The sequence below is a fragment of the Diabrotica virgifera genome, chromosome 5 (assembly GCF_917563875.1).
Source record: "Diabrotica virgifera virgifera chromosome 5, PGI_DIABVI_V3a".
Lineage (NCBI taxonomy): Eukaryota > Metazoa > Arthropoda > Insecta > Coleoptera > Chrysomelidae > Diabrotica > Diabrotica virgifera.
The window spans coordinates 254,609,586-254,635,299 of record NC_065447.1 but is presented as its reverse complement, the minus strand read 5'-3'; the positions used below and the strand labels follow the sequence as shown (position 1 = coordinate 254,635,299).

The window sequence follows — 25,714 nt, the reverse complement described above, 5'->3', positions numbered from 1 at the left end:
TATATTTTCTCGACTCTGCTTTACGGGATAGAAGCATGGTCAATTAACGCGTCGACTACTAAAAAGTTGGAAGCATTTGAACTGTGGGTGAAGGTACCTGAAGATAGCATGGACCGAGCCTGTAACAAACAACGAAGTCATGAGAAGAGTCAACAAAAGAATGGAAATATTGAATGGATCAAGACACAAAAGCTGCAATACCTGGAACAGTATACAAAGAAATTTGTTTAAAAGTAGTAAAAGATAAAAATATTCATTTTTTAGAAAAAATAAGTACATTCGCGTGTCCTTAGAAAGGTTTTAAAGTACATTAGGACAATATTTAAAAATAAGTACTGTCCTTCTTAAATAAGTACATATGGTCACCGTACGTATACGCGAATGTGGTGCAGTTTGAAATGGCTTGAACTTACCTACGGCGCGGTAGACGTGAAGTGGGTTCAAGCCCCAAGCAAGTTGTTGTTTTTTTATTTTTTTTATAGATTTTATGATTCTAAGTATATTATTATATAATTTTTGAAGATATTCTTCTTTAGCGGCGAATCGATTGAGGGTAAAATTGTACATAAATCTGCGCGCCTGCGTACACTGACAGTATGTAGTTCTGATAGTATGTAGTTCATTGCTAATCTTTCAAGATAGGTGTGTATGTATCTGTAGCCGTGCAAATAAGTCATTAAAAGAATATATTAATGTTTTTAGGAAATGTATTATTTATTATAATTCTTGTGTTTTGGATTTGTGTTTCTCTGTAGTAAAATAATAAAATATTATGTAAGCATAACATTTTTACACTATATGTCGCCGTGTCGTGTAATTATATCCGAAACTTACATGTCAATTCCTAGGGCCTCGCTGGAGTAGTGGGTAATGCGTCAGCTCTGAGATTGGAATGACGCGGGTTCAATTCCTGGGCGATTCATATTTTTTTTTATTTTTGGTTGTTTTAATAAAAAAATTTTGAAAGTGGTAGATAAGAAAGTTAGTTTGATTTTTAAATAAAATACAAATAACCTTTTAAGTATATTTACTTCGTTTAAATTACCTATTATATAATAGAAGAATATCTTCTTACGTGCGTACAAAGTACACACACATTCTTTTTTTATTCACTTTTTTTAAACCAAGTTGAAAATATAGCTCATGCTCTTTCATTTGACACCTGTGAAATGGTTCTAACGTCATTTTCTTCTGACGTATGTCATTGCAAAGAAAATTCTCTCTGGGATAAACAATTTGAATAAAATTTAAACAATTGAATGAATCGCTTTGAAATTTTTATCACATATTAAGCACCAAAGAACCCTTATTTGACAAAAATTTCAAAGCTATACACCAATTTTTACAACAGTTATTGCGAAATTTTTTTTTTGCAATTCCGACCTTTTTTCGCAATTATATTAACAATAAATTAGTATATCAAACTTTGTAATACAGTAGAACCCCGATTATCCAGGCGCGGATTATCCGTGCTGCGGATTATCCGTGCTATGATTTTCTATTACTCAAGTTGCGTTTTTGAGGTTTTATCAAAATACCGTCATCGTCAATCACGTGACTGAAACTCTGTATGACGAAAGAGAGACTCATAATGAAATATTTATTTTTTTCTGTTATTTTTATGGTAGGTACATATGTATGTATACGTACATACAGTGCGGTGGAATAAGTATTGCCCCCCCCCCCTGTTAACTTGCTTATTTTAAGAATATAAGCAAAACGCTCGGACAGGTCGATTTTTAAACTAACCATAGTATATTATAGCATCAACGTTTCGATTTTTACGCGATCGCTCTTCAGGTGACAGCCATAACTTTGATTTTTTTTTAAATAGGAAAGTACATCATGTGACACCTCATTTAAAAGCTCTTAAAATACTGATTTCAAAAATGTATAATACTTTAATCCTGTTTGAGAGCGTAGGTGCAAAATTTCGGTCGAATTCTTTCTAAATGCAATCATTTTTTTCGAATCCTGAAAAAATTAATAAGTATTTTTGAAACATTTAAACGCAGAATGAAATATTACAGTATTCTCGATGGTCCAAAGTCCCTGAGAACTCCTATAATGTTTATTTTAATAAGTCACAGTGGAGAAAAAAAGAGAAAATTTAGTGTGATTTTAATTTCAAATATACCATTCAAAAGAAACTTTTTATTTATTCTAAGGGACTGCCAGCCCTCGGTAATAATCTAATCTTTCATTCTGCGTTTAAATTTTTCAAAAATACTTATTAGTTTTCTCAGAATTCGAAAAAAAATAAATGCGTTTAAAAAGTGTTCGACCGAAATTTTGCGCCTACGATCTCAAAAAGGATTAAAGTATTATACATTTTTGAAATCAGTATTTCAAAAGCTGTTAAATGAGGTGTCACATGATGTACTTTGCCATTTAAAAAAATCAAAGTTATGGCTGTCACCTGAAGAGGGATCGCGTAAAGTTCGAAACGTTGATGCTATAATATACTATGGTTAGTTTAAAAATCGACCTGTCCGAGCGTTTTGCTTATATTCATAAAATTTACAAGTTAACAGGGGGGGGGGGGCAACACTTATTCCACCGCACTGTATGTATTACACATAAGAAATACTTGTTCGGATTATCCGTGCTTTTCAATTATCCGTGCTTTTCAATTATCCGTGCCACCCTTCGGTCCCGAGGACCACGGATAATCGGAGTTTTACTGTACTTCATTTTAAAGCTCTTTCCATAATCTCGAAGATATTTGTACTAAAAAAACCATAAGTTTCCCTATTTTCCATTGATTTGAAAAAGTGAAAAATGCCATTTTTTGACACTTAATTGTTTATAAATAAAAATGGCCGCCAGATCCTACGCAGGAAATAGTTTCAATTTGTTCTTATAGGTATTACCTGCCGAAAAAACACTTCAGTACCCTGGCTGTTCAAGTGTCATGGAAAAAACCTTATTACCCTGGACTAAAATAACAACAAGACAAGGTAACCGCAATAAGATGATCGAGGAGAAAAATAGTTCAGGCACTCCGCCACAGCATAGTATGGTATCCCCTTGTCTAGACAGCTCTTCAATAATCGTAATGAGTAGCGGACTCTATTCAGTTTTTTTTGTCGCATTTTGTATTTGGTTCCCCAATTTAGGTTCTGGTCATTATGAAGAACAAGATATTTCTGATCTAGTAGATTCTGGCTTTTGTGACAGAATATTGACTGTTCTCGTGACTGACTGGTTCTAAAGTAAACAAAACCGATTTTCTTAATATTAAGCAACATCCTATTTCCACTGAACCACTGTTCAGTCTTGCTTAGAGTTTGCTCTGCCACTGTGAGGAGTGTTTTTATTGTTTTGCCCAGCATAGTGCATTTAAGTCATTACAAGGTTTGAAGAACCACTTACCACCAAGTTTGGTAGGTGGTTTATATAGACCAAAAAGAGAAAGGCACTAAGACGCTTCCCTGTGGTATACCTAACTTTAAGTTGATCGTTTCAGAGTAAACCTTACTGCCGGTTTTTTCATGCATACTCTTTGTGACCTATCTGTGAGAAATGAATTTATCCATGTCAAAGCCGGTGCCTGTATTCCATAACGATGTAATTTTTGTAATAAAAGATCATGATCTAGGCTATCGAAAGCCTTAGACAGGTCTAGCATCTAGTTCATATTTTCCTCTAGTTTTTCTAAAATTTTTGATAAAATCATAGGTAGCTGTCTCAATAGACCTCCCTGCGAGAAATGAAAGAAGGCTTATTGGTCTATAGTTCTCCATCTCAGTAAGATCAACTTTTTTATGTAGTGGCTTGACAATTGCCAATTTTAAACTTTGAAGAAATTTTGCCTTACCTGAACAAGCAAATAGAGGAAGAGAAATCGCTGATAAAAAAAATTTTTTTTAAACAGAATTTTTCGTAATCGTCTATTGATGAAAACTTGTAATTGTGTTACTATGCCATACAGCAATACAGTTTTTACATTTGTGTTGAAGATAATTTCGTTTTAGTTGGGTAAATCCTGGATTTCCATTTCCATCACTGATTACATGATTGTAAGAATGCTATAAGGCAAAAACAACTACAAATAATGTATTAAGATACATTTTTGACGAATTTATTTTTGGGGAGTTTATTTTTTTGGAATTATTTATAATTTCGTTGTTCTTGTTAGAAATAAAAAATTACCAGACCATCTTTATTGTCCAACAAAGTCAACAACCCAATAATTATTAATTTAAATCACAACATTGTTAAATATTTACAAAGTCCTCTTATCGTCTATGGTTATTTACCCTTAAATTGTTATATACCATATTTTATCTAATCAATTTCCACAGATAAATACCATACCATACCATTACGTCTACACGAAGGTATTCATTATATTTATTAAAATAAACAAGCCCAGTAAAGAAGGATTCCAACGGAGCGTGTTGAAGCGCGCTTCGCAAGTTTACTAATTTAAACGTTGGCAAAGAGAAATAGCAAATACATATATAATAGTGAAAAGAAAAGAGAGCACATTTGGCACCCCCACGTTGCTGTAAAATTAATAAATATTTACTTTGTGATAAAATCGGTCGGACCATCTTGTCCACAAGAATGAATCATTTCCCCAATACCGCCAGTGTTGGCGGTATTGTGACAATATTCGGGAAATAACGCGCCCCTCTACAGGGGCTAGAAATAGAGGGTTCGGTATTAGCTTAAGGGGGGTATGGTTTGAAATCAAGATTTCAAGCACATTTTTGTGAGTTTTTTTTTGAAACTATGGTAGAAATATTTTATTTTAAAACTATATAAACATATTCAGTTCAATTCAAAGAATATTAAAAAAAAATCAAGGCAAAATATTGAAAGATAAGCCAACGGTGGCAAATTTTTACAGACACCTCAAAAAATATGGATTTTGCGGTGGACATCTGAACTCGTGATTGGATCAATTGAGACAAAAAATTCAAAAATATATTATTAGCTTATGAGTTTATCGAGGTAACACTGTCGAGTTTTTTAGTTTTACCAATTTTTGAGTTTTTGGGTATCACTCAGAAGTCAAAATAACAATTTTTTTGTAAAAAGAGATAAAAATCAACATATTTATTATTGTTAAACAAAAAATAAGCACAAAACAAAAAATATCTCGACAGCGTTACCTCACGAAATGTCTAAAAAAAATCTATGCAAAATTTAAAGTGGATCGATCAAATAGTTTTTGAGTTAAAATGTCCTTATTCTTAAAGTTCCATCTCCTATCGGAGGTTGGATATCATAATGGCTATGGTCACTTTGTTGGCTGCTGCTCTGAACAGTTGTAATGAACTACAGTTAAACCGTTCTCTAAGGTTCCTCAACCAGGAGATGCGTCTTCTTCCTATGCTTCTTCTTCTTTGGATCCTTCCTTGCATAATAATTCTCAGCAACTCATATTTTTCTCCTCTGGTAATGTAACCCAAATATTCCAGTTTTCTTGTTTTTATACTGCTCATAATAATTATTTCTAACTCCTTATTTAAACGTCGTAGCACTTCAACATTGGTAATCCTTTGCACCCACTGAATTTTCAATATTCTTCTGTAGCACCACATTGCGAACGCTTCTATTTTTCTTATGTGTTGTCTCTTCAATGTCCAAGCTTCCATTCCGTATAGTAATATAGAAAATATGTAGCATCTTAGAGCCCTCAATCTGAGAGGCAACTGGAGGTCTTTGTTTGTAAGCAGTGTCTTCATTTTTATAAATGCTTGCCTTGCAGTTTCAATTCGGACATTAATTTCTTTCCTTTTTTCATTTTTGTTATTAACCCAGGTTCCCAGATATTTGTATGTCTTTACTTTTTCTATTTGGGTTTGCTCTAGTATTAATTAACCTTTCATTTCCATGTTGTGTTTTTGAGACAATCATAAATTTAGTTTTTTTCTTGTTTATTTTGAGTCCATATCGAATGCAATAATCGTTAATTCTATTTAACAATGCTTGTAGCGATTCCAGGGTGTCTGCCATTATAACGGTGTCATCAGCGATTCTTATGTTATTTACTATTCTTCCGTTTATAGAGATTCCATCACTTAGTTCCGCTATCGCTTCCTGAAATATGGCTTCACTGTACACGTTAAAGAGTAGCGGCGACAGAACACAACCCTGTATTTTTCCTCTCTTTATATCAATATTCTCGGACTCTTGTTCTTCTATCTTTATATTGGCCTTTTGATTTCAATACAGATTGATGATAATTCGTAAGTCTCGTCTGTCTATATCTCTGTTTTTCAATAATTCTATTAGTTTTTCATGTCGGACTCTGTCGAACGCTTTTTCGAAGTCGATGAAACAGGAATAAATATCCAGGTTCATATCTAAACATCTTTGAGAGAGGACATTAAATGCAAAAAATGCCTCTCTTGTTCCAAGTCCTTTGCGGAATCCAAATTGGGTATCATCCATATCATCTAGCTTTCTGTATAATCTTTCATGAATCACCTTTAGAAATATTTTGAGGGTATGGCTTATTAGTGATATTGTCCTATAGTCTGAACAATCTTTGGCATATATTGTTTTTGGTATTGTTACAAAGGTGGCCACCAACCATTCCTGAGGGATTTTTCCGGTTTTATAATCTTCATTAAACAGATCCAGTAGTACAGATAAAGTTTCATCGTCGAGACATTTCAGTAATTCCTCGGGTATTTCGTCCGGACCTACAGTTTTTCCGTTTTTTGTGTTTCGTATTGCTTAAAATGTCCACCGCCTTTGAAAAAAAGCAGTTTTGAAAAAACGCGTTTAAACTTTTGACAACTTTTATTTTCAATTTGTTTTTGTCTGTCAAATCGTAAAGTGATGCACACCGCATTGTTTTATAATCGCTGAGTAATTTACAAAAGAGAAGAGGAACAGCTGTTGAACGTTTCTGACTACGCTCAAGCGCGCTGGTGCGAAGCTGCTGCAAACTGAGTCGAAGGTGGGGGTATTCAACGTGCTTTATTTCCGATAATTTTTCTTCGATCAAATAATAAACAAAATCGAAAATTTCAAAATTTTCAAACCATGTCCCACTCTCTCTTAAGGATCATAAACCACAAATTTTGAGAGAAATTTCGCCATTTCACGTTGCGTTTATTACCGTCTTTAGTTTTTATCTTTTGCTATTACATTTTTCTACATATTTCGAAAAGCGCGCCCCAACACGCTCCGTTGGAATCCTTCTTAATGCTACTAAAACGAGCTGTGGGAAATAATCAGTCTCATTGTGATATGATAACGAAACGACGTACAATAATGTATGTACTTAAAAACCTGTTATGGTATCTCTTGGGCCTGACTCACCTTTTGAGTATTCGGACCATTTTGATTTGGTGTGTGGCATAGGTCAGAGAATGTGATAGTGCCTTTTTTAGATAATAGGCTTTTGTTAGTCTTTTGTGTATTATTAGTGAGTGTTCGTTGATTAACGATTAGTTAATGTTAGGTTACATTAAATTTTTGTTACTTGTTCCGTGTTGTTTTGCTTTACGTTTTAAATAGTAAGTTTTAAAAAGTTGTTTTTTCTTGTGAATTGGTTTGTTTTTGGTTTTAAAGAATGGACTATCGATTTTAATGATTGAATTTTCGAGGAATTTCTTGCATTGTACCTTGAAAGTTCACTTTATCATGTGCGGACATTTTATTCAGGCTACGTCGGTTCCATCTTTGTTAGCTAGCCACAACCACAAATCTTTTAGTGTACACCGATGGGCGATGAGGTCAGTTTCTGCATGTAAGTACAGCTGCCAGACCGAACCATGTCCGGCGAGAGAAACCCTGTCTGCGTAAAGGTTAGGTGGGTGTACCACCGGCGACAGCGTTTGCCACCGGCCATGGTTCGTTCAAGGAGCTCTATTTCTTCAGTCCTCCTTCCATTCACAAGGAGTTGAGTAGCGACCTGTTTCCTGTAACCACCTTCTAGTGCCAACTCCACTAATGAAATTTGGTTATTATACAGGGTGTCCCGAAAAGATTGGTCATAAATTATACCACAGATTCTGGGGCCAAAAATAGGTTAATTGAACCTCACTTACCTTAGCACAAACGTGCACATAAAAAAAGTTACAGACCTTTGAAGTTAAAAAATGAAAATCGAGTTTTTTTCATATGTATATCGAAAATTATTACAGATTTTTTATTGGAAATGGACATGTGGCATTCTTATGGCAGCAACATCTTAAAAAAATTAAAGTGAAATTTGTGCACCCCATAAAAATTTTGTGGGGGTTTTGTTCCTTTAAACCCCGCCAAACTTTTGTGTACGTTCCAATTAAATTATTATTGTGGCGCCATTAGTTAAACACAATGTTTTTAAAACTTTTTTGCCTGTTAGTACTTTTTCGATAAGCCAGTGTTTATCGACATATTTTGAATATGTGTCAAATCCACCACATATTTGTATATGGTTAAGTACGATTATAGAGACCTGTTAATAATCTGAAAATTTATTTATATTTACATTTTTAGGTATATATTTTGAAAAAGAAGCCATATCTCGATAAAAGCTGACTTATCAAAAAAGACTAAGAGGCAAAAAAGTTTTAAAAACACCGTGTTTAACTAATGGTACCACAATAATAGTTTAATTGGAACGTACACAAACATTTGGGTGGTTTAAAGGAACAATACCCCCATAAATTTTTTATGTAAATATATTAAAAAAGAAGCCGCATCTCGATAAAAACTTGCTTATCGAAAAAATACTAAGAGGCCAAAAAAGCTTTAAAAACGTTGTGTTTAACTGATGGTACCACAATAATGAATTAATTGGAACGTACACAAAAGTTTGGGGGGGTTTAAGGGAACAAAACCCACATAAAATTTTTATGGGGTGGACAAACTTCACTATAATTTTGTTTTAAGATGTTCCTGCCATAAGAATGATACATGTTTATTTTCAATAAAAAATCTCTAATAGTTTTCGATATATTGAAAAAATCGAATTCATTTTGTAACTTTTTTAATGAACACATTTGTACTAAGGTAAGTTAAGTTCAATCAAACTATTTTTGACCCCAGAATGTGTGGTATAATCTATGACCAATCTTTTCGGGACACCCTGTGTAACATAACCATTGCAAATTCCTCTTTATCTCCTGCTTTTTTTTAAAAGCATCTGTACCTGTGCGTCAGGATATTTGTCGTCTACCAGGACATCTTTCCGTTCAATGTTGCCCTTCATCATCAGCTGTAAAAACTCATACTTATCATTTTTCTAAGTATGTGCCACAAATATTCTGTCATCCTCATTTTAATGGTGGTCAAAAGTTCTCTGCCTGTAACCTTTCAAAGTAGTTTATGTACCTTTATAATCACCCCTACATTTTTTTTTATAAAGTTCCTTGCTATTTTGCTACGTCATGTCCATTTTCTAGAGTTTCGAACCCCTCTTCCTCTCTGGCTTGACCCAGCAGTTGTAGCAGGCTGCTCCGCAGTTAACCATTTCTTGTCTAGAAGGGCCAGCTGTTTAAAGGGTTTCGTATGTTTTCATTAGTTATTTGAACTCTCTGGGCATCCCAGAAACATCTTGTTCTCCACATTCCCTGACATCTTTCCAAGGCACATTTTTTTATTAATTCCACAAATGTTCGTAGTATGCCAAACATACTACATACTACATACAGACTAGATTTAGATACAACATACTACATACCATACATTAATGGATTCTCCGAACAAATGTCGAAAATGTTGGCAAAATATGACATCAATGTTAATACATAAATCAGACAGTAAAGACTGAAATTCAATATATATATATGTATTGGGCAAATACACTAATATCTCCATAGAAGGGTTTCTGCGCACAAAAAAAGATTTTAGAAAAAAAAAATAGAACTACAACAGAAGATGTATAAGGGGCCGTTCAAGTATTACGTAACGCAGGTTGGGGGGTCAAAAATCGCGTTACGTAATACTTGAACGCCCCCTAATGGAGATGCTTCACAAAAAGAAAGATCACCATTGTATCAATAACAAGACCGATATCAGTGATCTCTCCAATATGTATCACATTTTACATTATCTATATTATTATTTTTACAGTATGTACATATTGAGTATCTATTTGCATTCATTTTATATTGTTTCTTACAGATCTCATAATATGACGGATACGAGTCAGGCGGAGCAACCGCCCCAAACGAACGGCATTTCCGACTTGGAAGACGATGACAGGGCCAAAATGAGACCAGTAGACATAGACGCCGATGTGAGAGAAATGGAACGAAGGAAACGAGTAGAGATGATAATGAACAGTAAACTATTCAAAGAAGAACTGGAAAGGATCTTAGACTCACAGCTGAAAGATGGTAAGCGCATATATAAATTTATCTTTGTTTATCTATTTCCCCGTTAGACTTGTCATTTGCTGTGTACTGCAAAGCGGTATCCATTGCCAAGTGCCATGCTAATCAGGTGACAAGTGCCAACAGTGTCACATCGTCTGCAAGGAGTTTTGACGAAAGGTTGATATTTTAGTTATTATCCCCCAGTCAGCATTCCTAATTAATATACAGTAGAACCCCGATTATCCGTGCTCCTCGGGACCGAAAGGTGGCACGGATAAGTGAAAAGCACGGATAATCCGAACATGTATTTATTATGTATAATATGTATGTATGTATGTATACATATGTACCTACCATAAAAAATAACAGAAAAAAATAAATCTTTCATTATGAGTCTCTCTTTCGTCATATAGAGTTTCCGTCGAGTGATTTACGATGACGTTATTTTGATAAAACCTCAAAAACGCAACTTGAGTAATAGAAAATCATAGCACGGATAATCCGCAGCACGGATAATCCGCAGCACGGATAATCCGCACCCGGATAATCGGGGTTCTACTGTACTATTTAATCTATTTCATAAAAACAAAACGGATGTGCCTATCCGTGACGAATGTTGGCGATCATCATGGCAATCTTTATCTTATCTGCAGCAGCACGGAAAAGCTGCAGATATATTGTGTTAAACCAGCTTCTGAATTACTGGCGTATGTTTTCACCTTATTCTATAAGGGACATGACTTACCACCGGAGTGGACAAAAGCACATATGAACAACATATACAAAAAGAGGAGATAGAAAAAATTGTTCAAAATATAGGGGGATTAGTGTCATAAAGTCACTCCCAAGACTATATGGAAAAATAATAAAAAATAAAATTGAAAAGGAGATGACAGATGTAGAAGAACAAAATGGCTTTCGTGCAGGCAGATCCTGTATGGACAGCATATTTTCTTTAAAGCAGGTTATTGAGAAAAGATTAGCCCACAACCTTTCCACCCATGTAGTCTTGGGTCATAGATCTGACCAAGGCATACCATAGTGTGCAACTTGCAATTGTAAAAACAAGGAATAAGCAAAAAATATATACAAGCAGTAAAACAGCTTTACAAAAATATGACGGTAAACATTAAAACTGGAAACAAATTAACGAGAGAAATTCCTATTAGTAAAGGTCTAAAGCAAGGCTGCTGCATAGCACCTACACTCTTTAAAATATATTTAAATGAGGCACTCTCACTATGGAGAAGAAAGTGCTGCAATATGGGCATTCCAATCGATGACGATATATTGTACACAATACACTTCGCTGACGACCAAGCTATTCTAGCTGAAGATGAGAGTGATATAAACTATATGCTCAGAAAACTGGAGAGGAGTACACTAAGTGGGGCCTTACAATTAATATACAAAAAACCGAGTACTTAGTTGTGGGAGAAACACCAGAAAGCCTACAAATTGAAATAGGAACCAACCGAAACTTTCAAATACATAGGAGTCCAAATGACTTCAAAAGCAGGGAGTAACGACGAAATACATTCCAGGATTGGCCAAGCAAGATCAGCCACCAGACAGTTACACGAACTATTATGGAACAATAAAATAACAAAAGAAAATAAAAGAAGAATACATAAAACAATAATAGAAAGTATTGGGTTGTACGGCGCCGAACTCTGGGAAAAGAAATAAATCAAAAATTAAGGCCATGGAAATGAACTATTGGAGACGATGTTGCCGGCTCACTAGACTTGATAGGGTGAGAAACAAAGATAGGAGAGAAATGGAAATCGATCTAGATATAATAGACACAATCGAAGCCAAAAGACTCAACTGGTATGGACACCTTCAGAGAATACCTGAAAGTAGATGGCAAAAAAATAGAAAAATGGACTCCACCCACGAGAAGAAAACGAGGTAGACCAAGACGATCTTGGAGAGAAGATGTCGAAGATGCAATTACCGCCAGAGATTTAAAAACTGAAGATTGCTTCGATAGAAAACCCTGGAAATTAGGATGCGAGAAGCGGCGTCAGCTGTAAAAGACTCTCTTATTATATACCAGCTTCTGAGATTCTTTATCCAGGATGGCTTGTAGGAGGACATATCTGGATTCATTTCGCATAATGTGTCCGGAGTATTGTTTGTAACTTTCGAGGTTTGATGATGGTTAGTACCTATCATTTCTTCTTCTTTCTTCTGAGGACCTCCTCACTTGTGACTCGGTCAGTGCACGTATCTGAAGAATTCTCAGATATAACCACATCTCAAGTGCTTCATTGGCATATCTCCTTTCAAGCTCCACCATTTAACACTATTAAAAAGGACAGCGAAGACATAGCATTGCAGCATTCTTCTTATATACCAAAGTCCCCATCCGGTTGAAGCTGAACTTCTTTTAGTATCTGCATTACCTTGGCGTGCTGTACATGATCAAACTCTTTCTCGTAATCATCCAGACATGCGTATACGTCGCAATTGACGTCTTCGCAGCTCTGGAATAAGACATGTACTGAGTCAAACCCTCTTTTCTATCAACGGCATTTATGAACAACTCTGCCTGGGGGTTGTGAGCGCGAAGACTGAGTGGATTGAGTAGCTCAGAAGTCACGTTCACACTCACAGCCGGTCCCAAGCCCGGAAAAAAAGAGGAGGGTTGATGGGCCAGGTTAGCATCCTACCCATTATAAAAGAAAACAAGGCTCAAAGAACCGATATAAAGCCACGGAACCTAAGATGACGAACCACGCAAAGAAAAGGAAAACGAGAAGGAAAAAGAAGCCAACAATCAGATTAGCAACATGGAACATAACTTCGTTCAACAACAAAGACCAAGAGATAATCGAAGAACTGATAAACAAAAACATAGACATTTGTGCAATCCAAGAAACCAAGAAGAAAGGTAAAGGTCAAAGAGACTATAACCAATATATTTTAGCATATAGTGAAGAAAGAAGAACGAGCACGAGCAGGTGTAGGTATACTTGTCCATAAAAAATTTAAAGACAACATAAGTAACTGCCGTTACATCTCCGAAAGAATAATACATATGAACATCACAATGGACTACCAAAAATTAAATGTTATATCTATCTATAGACCCGAGGACTGCAAACCTAAGAAGGAACGAGAGGCATTCTACGAACAGTTGCAAACCATCCTGGACGACATACCTCATGAAGAACACTTAATTCTTATGGGGGATTTTAATGCACGAATCGGAAATGAAATAGTTCCAGGAGTAAAACAAAGATTCAATGAAAACCATGTCAACTCAAATGGAGAACTCATGGCTAATCTCTGTGCTTTTAACGAACTGCGAATCAATAATACATTTTTCGACCATAAGCTTCAGTATAAATATACGTTTGAAAACTCCAGGGGGCACAAATCTATGATTGACTTTATAGTCACTAATAGAAAAATCCACCCAGAGCAGATTCTAGATATTCGAACTTTAAACTCGGCAGACGCAGGGAGTGAACACAAATTAGTCCTAGCAAAAATAAGAATGAAACTTACACCAAAACATTTTCCACAGGAAATCACCGAGGAAAAATTCAATGTAGAATCACTGTGGAACGATTCTACCAAAGAAATGTACCAAAGGAGGCTAGCACAGAAGATACAGCTGAAGCAGATAGACGACATCGAAGATATAAACGCGAGCTGGGAGAAAATTAAAAACAATATTGAAGAGGCAGCAACAGAAGCTCTAGGAAAACGCAAAGTCATACTGAACAAAAGAAACAACAACAATACACCATGGTTCAGAAAAGAAATAAAAGACAAACGTAAAGAGAAGAGAGACGCCTACATGAAGTATAAAACATCAAACACTCCAGAATCCAGAGACACCTATAGAAGAATACGAAATGAAACAAAGTAATTGGTAAGAAGAACAAAAAATGAACACTGGGAACAGTTTACAAAAAGGATGGAAAGCGACTTCTACGGAACACAAAAACAAATATGGAGATTCATAATTTCTATGGGATTCGAGGTATTTCTTTGAATTGGTTCCAATCTTACTTGAATAATAGGAAACAAATAGTTAGAGCAAATGATACTGACTCTAGTCTCAAAAACATTGTATGTGGAGTACCACAAGGTTCAGTATTGGGTCCTCTACTGTTCCTTATCTTTATAAATGACATCACTAACTTAAAAATCGATGGAAACATTTTTCTTTTTGCTGATGATACCAGTATCACTTGGAGCAACTCAACTATTGCATCTCTTCATGCAACTATAACTTCTGATTTGCTTACGATAAAAACCTGGTCTGACTCTAATTTACTCTCTTTTAACGTGGATAAGACAGTAGCATTATCCTATAAAAGTGCTCTTCAACCCCTGCTTGTTAATAACAGCCAGATCTCTACCGTTGATTCTGTAAAATTTCTTGGTATTTTTTTAGACAGCAACCTCAAATGGTCCCTTCATATCGATGTGTTAAGTAAGAAACTCGCCTCAGCCTGCTATGCTATAAGATCTGTTTCGAAAGAACTCAATTTAGCATCTTCTAAACTAACATATTTTTCTTTGTTCGAGTCTCATCTTCGATATGGTCTTCCTTTTTGGGGTTCTAGTACAGCTGCCCAGTTAGATGTTATTTTCAAATTACAAAAAAGAGCAATAAGGTATCTGTTTGGCCTCAGAAGAACAACACATTGCAGAAGTTACTTCAAAGATCACGGCATTTTAACCCTTACATCTTTATATATTTTAGAAACTGTTTGCTTAATTCGTAAACACATGCATGTCTTTCCAGCAGGCCTCGTCATGACTACTCCACCAGAAATTCAAATTTTGATGTCTATTTACCGATCCCGTCCTCTGAGTTAGTAAAGAAATCTATATTATATTCCGCAAAAAAACTATACAACCATCTTCCTTTACAACTCAAATCTGCAACATCTTTCCCCAAGTTCCGTAAAATGACAAAAGCTCATCTATCTAAAAGACCATATTATTCAGTAGAAGAGTTTCTGAATGACTAACTAAGAAATTACAGTAATGTACAAGTAACCAAACTTATCTATATTTGGGTGTCACATGCAGCAGCCTAAACTTATTAGTTCCTATGTCTATAAATAGTTTACTTTGTTGTATATTCACTTTGCAATTTCTATAAATTGTTGCAAATATATCGATTTTGTTTTCTTTTCTTTACTTTATTAACTTATATTTTGTATTTATGTATATTTTTTTTATATTGACGATTTATCAAATTTCAGAAAATTGTATTTGTTATTGTTATTGTTAGATATTATTTATTTATTTTTTCTGACTTTAATTAAGCTTTGTCCATAAAATTTGTATTTTCAGTGACAATAAAGCATACTTCTATTCTATTCTATTCTATAAGAAACCAACGGAAAGAAATGGCAGAATTGAAGGAATACAATAACATACCAGCAAACGAATGGGAAAGATACTTGACGGAACTGTTTAAAGGAAAGGAAAATCATAATCAAAATAATAACCTACCTGAATTAAGGCACGAAATTGAAATCAGTTTTCAGGAAGTAGGGGTAGCCATAAATTCACTCAAAAATAGGTTGATACCAAATGATACCAATGTTCAAGAAAGGAGACAAAGAAGACCCCAACAATTATAGAGGTATAAATCTACTAAACACCGCACTTAAGCTAACCACAAAAGTCTTAACCAACAAAATCAATAAACTAACAACTTTATCAGATGAACAACAAGGATTCAGATCCGGAAGATCCTGAGTAGACGCCGTATTTGTACTGAGACAAATCACAGAAAAGGCCATTGAGTACAATAAACCAGCATATCTATGTTTTATAGACCTGACAAAGGCTTTCGATCGCATCCAAGTCGAAGACGTCTTACATTTACTGTACGGAAGAAACATACCAATCAATATTATACAAACCATCGAAAACATCTACTTTCATAATCGAATACAGGCAAAGATAAATGGAAAACTAACGCAGTTTATACCAGTACAAAGTGGAGTCAGACAAGGTGACTCATTAAGCCCACTGCTCTTTAATATAATAATGGACGAAATAATAGAAGCAGTACGTAAAGGTCGTGGTTACAGAATGGGGAATAAAGAAATCAAAGTATTGTGTTATGCAGACGACGCCGCATTAATCGCCGAGACAGAAGACGATCTCCAAAGATTAACACACATCTTTAATACAACAGCCAAGAAATACAATATGATAATATCAGCAGAAAAAACCAAATGTATGACAACATCTAAATACCCACTACGATGTAAAATCGAAATTGATGGGAAAATAATAAAGCAGGAAGCAAGGTTTAGATATCTGGGAATTGATATAACCAGTTACGGAGATGTTGAAGAGGAAGTACGACAACAAAGCTTAAAAGCAAGTAAAGCGGCGGGATCTCTTAATGACACAATCTGGAAGAACAAACACTTAAGACAAGACACAAAAGCAAGAATCTATAAAGCAGCAATTAGACCTATATTAACATACACGGCGGAGACAAGGCCTGACACATCTAAAACGAGACGACTACTAGAAACAACAGAGATGAAAATACTCCGACGAATATCAGGGAAAAGTCTGTTGGATAGGGAGAGGAGCGAAAACATAAGAAGATCATGCAATATAGAAGACATAAATGGATGGGTGACAAAACGGAAACAGGAGTGGAACGAACACATTAGTAGAATGGCAGAGGATAGGATAGTACGAATAGCACGGGATAAGTCACCAAATGGACGAAGAAGTATTGGCAGACCAAGAAAAAGGTGCTGCGATAACCTAAACAATTTAGGAGGATAATATTGAAGAAGAAACAGGCTTTAAAGCCTACATACAAGAAGGAAGAAGAAGAAGAAGAAGGCATTTATGAACCCGAATTCATTCCATCTAATGGCACTCCAGCCCAAACGGGGCCTTGGTCTCTCTCAGCAAGCTTCTCCGATGATCTCGATTTACTGCTGTTCTTTTCCATGAATGCGTTTTAAGGAGGTTTTTGGCATCCTCATCTACTTTGGCTTCCCATCTCTTTTTTGGTCTTCCAACAGCTCTTTTTCCTTGCATTCTTGCATTTAGCAATGTTCTGGGGATTCTGTTGACCACGGACCCTTTCCACCCTAATGAACGTATGAACCCGAATTGGTTGGTGGAAATTTGCCTTTCACATAGCTTTTTTTTCTCCGGTATTCTTCGCATTTTTTGGCTCCTGTTTTTTTGGAAGTGCAATAAACTTACAGCTTGTCCACATGAGGACGGTTTGCCAACGTTTGACGCCGCGGTTTACCTGAAAAACCCAACCGCTGCGGTTCGAGTTGCCAAGAAACAAATGGGATCGTACATATGCAACCAATCCGTCGTCAAACCGCGGCGGTTGTAAGTTTACTAAGGGAGGAATGAGACCGCCAGTCAATCGCTCTCATGTGTACGATGCAAACGTCGGCTAACCGCGGCGCCAACCGCTGGCAAACCGCCCTCATATGGACAAGCGCTTAGACTTAGCCATTCTGTTGGTATTTTTTGCTATTTATAAATAGTAAATTATTTTCTATTGTTTAGGATCAGGACCAAGCGGGCTTCTCCAACAAATTTCGGACATGGTAGGCGTCAACAGACAAGGCGGAAACGTTTTTAAGAGTTCGAGCTGTGTGATTCCCGTTAACGACATTAGAGGAATCGAGTCGATGGGATATGGCAAGGGAGAAAAGATTCTTAGATGTAAATTGGCCTGCCTCTACAGGTTGATCGACTTGTACGGCTGGGCCTACGGCTCAAGTACACTCATAACTGCCAGGTAAGTTATCTGTTATCAAAAAAGGTCATTGTTAACACATTACGTTCGCATGACTCCGATCGGAGCCAGCATGATACTTCACTAGATGCGCATGACTCCGATCGGAGACAGTAATCTGTTGATTTTTAAGATTGTGCATTTTTGCCGCTCCTGGATATAACAACTGCGAAAAGTTGCAGCGAATGTGTTAATATGAATGCTTCTTAAAACAACCTCATTTTATTTGAAATATTTTTTATATCCAGCTACATAGATACACATATTATACAAAAACAGGGATACATCTATTTTGCAATATGAAGGTTTGAAATTTGATGATTGTAACGTTGCCAGATTTACCATTTTTCTGATATAATTAGTCACTTTAGATTTTTAACTGGAACACCCTGTATATTGTACGTTTATTGAAATCTGAACCTCAATACCAGTTCAGTCGTATATAATACTTTCTATTTTATGTAGTCAGGAACATTTTAAAAAGATAAAACAAAAGCCTATAAACGCCTAAACGTCTCAATACAATTTTTGATTCAAACTATGGACAACGTAATAATTAAAAGTTTATTTCATTGCTAAGTTATGGTCTACCTAACCGAATGTACAAAACGTCCTCCGTTGTTAAGTTGACGGTATCCCAAACAATGATATAATTACATTTCCCCATGTTTCTTTAGAAATTAATCTGGATTCATCGATAATAATTCTTTGCCGTAGCAACACTTGCTGGCTGAGTTTTATAAATTCTACTTTTCAAGCATCCCCAATAAAAATAATCTTTAGGATTCAAATCGGGTGAACGAGCAGGCCATTCAATACTACCTAATCTACCAATCCATCGTTAGGCAAACGTCTTATCTAAATAACGCCGAACATTTACACCAAAATGAGTTGGAGGTCCGTCTAGCTGAAACTATATCTCATTAAAATTGGCTCCTAACTTGTTTTTACGAACAGGTACAGGTTTATTTCTAAATGACATTTCATAATTATCGCTTGTTTCTTTCTATAAAAAACGGCCTAATTAGCTGAGTACAGTACGACGAAATTCACTTTGTATTCGAGATTTGGTTGCACTCTGGTGTTGACGTTCGATTTTTCCAAATTTTTTAAATTTTATTTTGGTAATGTCTCGTATGTAAAATACCTGCACGGCATTAGTCATATTTAGAGAGATAGTTTTTTGTGTCTCCTGTAAAATTTGGATAAATGGAGTTACGCAGTTTACATATTAGGTCGACGAAAAAGTAAATTATCAGTAGTAATTGCACAAGAGCTCTAAAATTATTGAATTTTTTCCGAGTGACACTTTGACAGTTTTAATTTCACGAGCCGAAGGCGAGTGAAATTATGTCAAAGTGTCACGAGAGCAAAAATTCTATATTAATTTCAGAGGTCGAGTGCAATTTGTTGCGATTATTTCATGAATAAAACTGTTCAAAACCAAAATTTTATTGTAATTTATTTATGTAAGTACCATTAAACACACAGTTTTTATAAATATTTACGATTGAAAGTCATCACTTTTATAATTTTTAAAACATTAATTGTCATTAATGTCACTGAATGTATTTTTTCGTAGCAACGAAGGGCATCTGACGTAATATACTTAACGACGGGAGATTATCAAAAATTATCGATTTAATTCAGATTTCTGTAGCTTTCTATTGGTCAGAATCTCCTATGAATGAAATAATCGGGTATAATATCACAAGAGAGTGAGAATAAATTGAAAATATTGCGACAGTTTTTCGAAAATTTGTTGTCTGGCAACAGACACGAGAGCCCGCAGGGCTCGGGTGGCTATTGCCCAATGACAACAAATTTGAGTAAAAATGAAGCATTGTTTTCCTATTTATTCTTACTGTCGTGTGATATTCGTAAGATTATTTTTTAATACGTATATTATGGATATTTTGTTAAATGTGACATTTGTAAAAACTAGAAAACTGGTTGCCATTAAACAGAAACAATCTACTTAAAAAAATTATATCGGTAATTTTCTACAGTAGATAATTCTCAGTATAATTTTAATCTGATTGGACAGAATTAAACACGTGATCAAATATCTTACTATACGATTGGAAGTTAAAATCATCAAAAAATAATCAGTTTAATTTTTATTTCTGTAGTTTTCTATTGGTCAGAATCTCCTATGAATGAAATAATCATAATAGCTTCACAGCAAAGTAAATTATAGGATTCTACTTTATCCATAAAAAATATTATGATGACATTAGGTTGTAGCCTACCATCGATTTTTTAATAAAATATATGAATTATTTATATCCTTCGAATTCTTTCAATTGTATTTGTTTTTTTGTTATCAAAAGTAACTTATAATTAAATAAAACTTCGGTTTTCTCTGGTTTTCGTTTCGGGTAATTGATTTTGAAAAGCGTACGCTTTGTCATTGATTGATCTATGTGAATGTTCGCTTCCAGCGAATTTTCACTGCCAGCGAATTTTCCTGCCTTTCAGAGTATTCTCGCAGAGTGATGGATGGGTCGTGACGATACCGAACTTTTTCTCAATTTCCTGAGGGATTACGTGGTCCGATTAAAAGAAAAAGAGAACGAAAGTGGCACGTTCAGGTCTTCTAAAGCCTGAGGAAATAACGAAGGAAAGAATAATTCCTATCCGGAAAATCTTCATATAAGCAAAATAACAGTATAACAAGTTATTTTGAAATAATTTTTAACAAGAAAAAAATTATTAAAACGAATAATTTTTCCATATAATATATCGTTGCTGTTCGTTTTCCGGACTTTTTTATCATGTCTCTCCATTTCAGCACATTTTCTCCAAGTTTATCATGCTCATACCTTTCATGCTAGATTTCCAACTTTCCTGGCGGTCTTCCTTTTGAGAGTTTCCATTTACAACATGCTAATAAATAGTATTTTTCCGATTATAGCGCCATCTATCCATAATTCGAAAAATTGTCTCGAATAAAAGTTACTTATTTTACGTAACGAATCCAAATCGGAAATAAAAAAGGGGGCTACTTATTTTTACGTAAGGAATCCAAATCGGAAATAAAAAAGGGGGTTCCTATTTAAGATTTTAAAGTTACTCCCCACCTCACCTCGAGGGGGGGAGTGGAGGGTCATGAGTCATGTTTGATGTTACTCGATAGGCTCTTGAAAAATAAACACGTATTTTTTGGTTTTTTATTTGGAAGTGTATTTCTCGGGATATTAGACCGTTTCTATAATTTACTTATGGTATCACGATAAATCGTTTTTTTTTTTCGATTATAGCCTCATCTATCCACAATTCGAAAAAATGTCTCGAATAAAAGTTGCTTATTTTTACGTAAACAATCCAAATGCTGTAACAAATGGGGGTTTCCATTTAAGATTTTAAAGTTGCCCCCACCCCACCTCCAGGGGTTGGAGTGGGGGGTCGTGTTTAGTGTCATTAGATAGATTTTTGAAAAATATTGAACACGTATTTTTCAGTTTTTCGATCCAATCTTCATTTCGCGAATTCGATCGTCTCGCGAATTATTCGCTCGTCCCAGGCGACGAGTTCCACCCTGTACATCGTCGCCCTGTACCACAGACCATCGTCGTCACAAAATTCGTGTTCAGTGACCTCCAAAACCCCCCAAGTATAAAAATTGAACTCATTTCCGTCAATATTTCCTAAATTCTAAATTTTTCATTTTCCATCTTTTCGAGATGCACTTTGAAAGTGAATTTTATTATGCAAAAAATTTTTTGCCGGAGATTAATTTAGTTCACAAAATTGCCTGACACTCTCTCGAATAGAATGCAAAAAGTTGCATGACGATTCATCTTACTGCATAAAATTCCTAGGTTTTGGGCTTTTTAGTGCTTCGTTGCTTCGTCTACAAATCAATACAGGGACCTTACCTCTGTCCAGTCGATATTCTGAAAAACGATTATTATTTTAATATTCCCAAATTTAATTTTTTACTTCATGAGAAATTTAAATATCTTATCACTCATTACAATGCGTATTGTTTCGTATTTTGCCAAAAATAGAAGTACCTGACGTATTTGTGGTGTGTGTCGCTTAGAAAGATAACTACTATACGAATTCCTCCGGAGTCACTACCGCTGACGAATCGTTTAATATTTCAATCTATTAATAAGCCCTGTAGCTATACAGGAAAACAAAAGCACGTGACTGTATTTTAATTATATCTGTCTTCGCGCTTATTTTGGTCGCACAATAAACTGACAGGACATTACTCAATAAAATATGTTTACAGTGTGATCAAAATGCACTGAATTCAGAGTATTAACCTTATAAACAGTTCTGCTGGAATGACGGATCTCTTTATAAACACCGACCAATATAAATGGAATTTGAATTTCTTTATAATTAGGTTTCTATGAAGAAATTGGAACAAAATCACTTAAAAACCTGTCTTAGATATCAGTATCACACTTCCTTTACGGCCTCTATTATATCCATGGCACTTTTCAGGCTGTTCAAACCTCCCTGCACGATCGAGGTGATCGTATAAGCGACGTTTATGGTCTTTTGGCTCATTCCTCCCCTCATTTCAGAGGTCAACCAATTTAGGACATAATTTGTTTGATAATTGCCTTGTTCTCTAACTGTTTGTTCCAGTCCTATATGACTTGGTGCCTATTCGGCGATATAGTTGTCTGCTAGTTAATTTTTCCCTCTTTGATCTAGCGTAATTATCACATATTTGTTTCCTCCTGGGGCAATTTTCCTTCTGTCTGCTTCTTTTGCTCTTTTATGCATCCTCTGGCTATTCTTCGTCCACATACTTCTCATATTCTCCTTCACCCATATCTTTCTCTAAGCAAACGACAATCTCCATTAATTTTTTCTCCTTTCCATATCCTTTTCTATATCTTCTATTTCTACTTGAACAGTCATGTTCCTTTTCTGTACTGTTTCCATTATAAGAATTTCATCAGTTTTTGCGTTGTAGTTTTTCATTTTTATCTGAATTGAGTGATATGTTTTGTAGGGCCGTGACGGCAGGCATAATTTTAACCTTAGTTTCCACTGCTCCTATGTCATGTTGCCTATGATTTCTTTAGGATGTCTTCCACGACCTTTCTGAACACGCCCAATCTTTTTCTCCTCGGTCCTTTACTTTTTTCTAATTCCCCTGTTATCTCCCTCGCTATCAGTCCTCGAAGGTAATCAATCCATGGAGTTTCTCCTTTCCAAGATCTCAGCTTTCCCCAATTCCCTGGACAGTGTTCCCTTATCAAACCGGGAATGCGGATTCTTTTATCGAGGTATGTATCTATTGATTTGCCACGGTTTTCTCCGGTAGCAGAGACAGCGCATATATCGCTTGGTATTCCTAAGACTTGTTGCTACTACCCTACTCCTACACTGTGGAGAGATGGAAAGGATAAAGGATGGATAAGGAGTGGGTGATACTCTCTGATTGTACTCGAAATTCAGGTCTAATGTATCTTTAGATATCTTGGTCGTTGACCATTTGGTGACTGTGATTTATGCCGCTGACTTGGAAGGTCACGGTATTCGCCTGAAGGCCTTCACATTTTCGTCAGAGACTGGTACAATCAGATAAAGGTTTTTTTGAAGAAGAAAGCGCCGAACGCTAGTTGGACTGTTTGGTCGGTTCGGCTCCCCTCACTAATAGGGCTCAAAGACCAATTACTCGGACTTCCACCACGTTGTTGAGCTCATTCCACAGCCAAGGAAGCATGATACATGAAATAGTAGAAATGAACACATCTGATCAAAACCAGGACTCTAGAGTGACATCAACATGTAGGAAGATGGGTCGAGACTAGAGAATAGATTTCTGAAAATAGCAAACCTGTCACCACATGGAAGAAAAATAATGCAACACACGAGAAAAAAAACATGATTTGGGGCTAAAACAGATAGGTATATGCCTCCAAAAATAAGAACAAGAAGAAGAACAAGTTACTAAACTGTGTAGAGCTGCACAACTATCAAAAACTTGACATTATCCAGTGCTAGTAGATACATCACATATCTGCATTAAATTGTGTTTTTTTCTTAATACCAGTGTTACCTAATAGCTATTAATACCTATTAATACCTAATACCTAATAATATATAAAAGTAAAACTATACATAATTTCTGATATATACTAAAATCTATTTGAAAATATCTTTATGTTAATTGTTTCCTTCTTTCTAGGTTGAACCAGGATGACGAACAATTCTTGGTCAACCCTTACGGAATGCTCTTCCACGAAGTGACAGCTTCCAGTCTGATTAAAGTAGACATGCAGGGCGCGGTCCTCGAACAAGGCACAACCAACTTCTCCGTCAACATTACCGCATATTCACTCCACGCAGCAGTACATTCCGCTAGACCAGACATCAAATGCATCATCCACGTTCACACTCCTTCCGTAGTAGCTGTATCTTCGTTAAAACAAGGACTGATGCCTTTGAGCCAGGAGTCTGTTGTCATAGGTAAGCAAATCTGCAACTTTTACTGTTATATTTTAGTAAGAAGGTTTCATTTGAGATCCTAGACAAAATAATTTAGTTGGAAAAGCAGTACAAGCTATGGAAACACAAAATTGGTATAATTGTGCTACAAACTACTGCCACAGTATCATATGGCCACCACGGAGGCCAACTTCGCAGACTTTGAGCCAAAAGGAGACTATGTTGAAACTATCTACTTATCGGACCATCCTCTTATAGTAGATAAGCATAACAATAACATGTTAGTTTCACTTTCCGAGGGGAAAAAATATTCTAGTGTTTTATAAATTTGTGATTTATCTATTGCGTCAAATACATATACGGAAAATTGATAAAAACATCTTAAAAACATTTTTTTTTATTTTAGGTGAAGTAAGTACACACATGTACTTAGGCGGTCATCTAGATCCAGAAGAAAAGGACAAAATCGCAAGGAACCTAGGACCGAACAATAAAGTCCTCCTACTGACCAACCAAGGAGCATTATGTTGTGGAACGACCATTGAAGAAGCCTTCTTCAATGCCAGAAATACCGTTTTAGCCTCTGAATCACAGCTCAAACTTCTTCCTGTAGGCATTGATAATTTAGGTAAAAACATAAATATCTGTATAATTTACATTTTTCATCTAATACTGTTGATCACACTGCCATCGCCACGGTCAAATTAGGCTACGAACTGCTGACCCATCCATCGTATTTTCCAGATTTAACCCCGTGTGATTTTTCTAGACCAATACATGTAGACTAGATATATTAATAATAACTACTCTGATATTAATAGTGTTCGATTTGTTTCAGTTTTGATAAATGATGAAGTAAGGAAAAAAATATACGACGCAGCGCACAAAGCACCAGAAAGTACTCCCCGACCGGACCAACCCTCTATTTTGGAGGGCAAAGTAGAAAGAAAGTGGCGTGTAGGCGGTGTAGAATTCGAAGCTTTGATGAGGATGTTGGACAACGCAGGATTCAGGACAGGCTACATCTACAGGCATCCATTAGTTAAGGGCGAACCACCGAAACCAAAGAACGACGTTGAGGTACCCCCAGCAGTTTCCTCCCTTGGATATTTGTTGGAAGAGGAGGAGTTATATAGACAAGGGTAAGCATTGCTATTTTACAACATATTTACTCCTTACTCCGTGGCGCTACAATCCTTCGTGGTTTTAGCTGTCCATTGGAGAATTCTGGACTTTA

The 25,714-nt window shown here is 35.7% G+C and overlaps 1 protein-coding gene across 4 annotated transcripts in view; it reads left to right on the top strand.

Annotated features, from left to right (window-relative positions):
• The window catches only part of LOC114328231 (protein hu-li tai shao), a 195,235-nt gene that overhangs the window by 129,638 nt on the left and 39,883 nt on the right, over positions 1-25,714 (top strand). For all 4 annotated transcript variants that reach the window (XM_028277018.2, XM_028277016.2, XM_028277017.2 and 1 more), the window contains exons 2-6: positions 10,081-10,295; positions 17,823-18,057; positions 24,218-24,498; positions 24,884-25,105; positions 25,316-25,619. In XM_028277018.2, coding sequence (XP_028132819.1) covers positions 10,091-10,295; positions 17,823-18,057; positions 24,218-24,498; positions 24,884-25,105; positions 25,316-25,619 — 1,247 coding nt within the window. In that variant the 5' untranslated portion in view covers positions 10,081-10,090. The remainder of the gene's footprint in view (positions 1-10,080; positions 10,296-17,822; positions 18,058-24,217; positions 24,499-24,883; positions 25,106-25,315; positions 25,620-25,714) is intronic.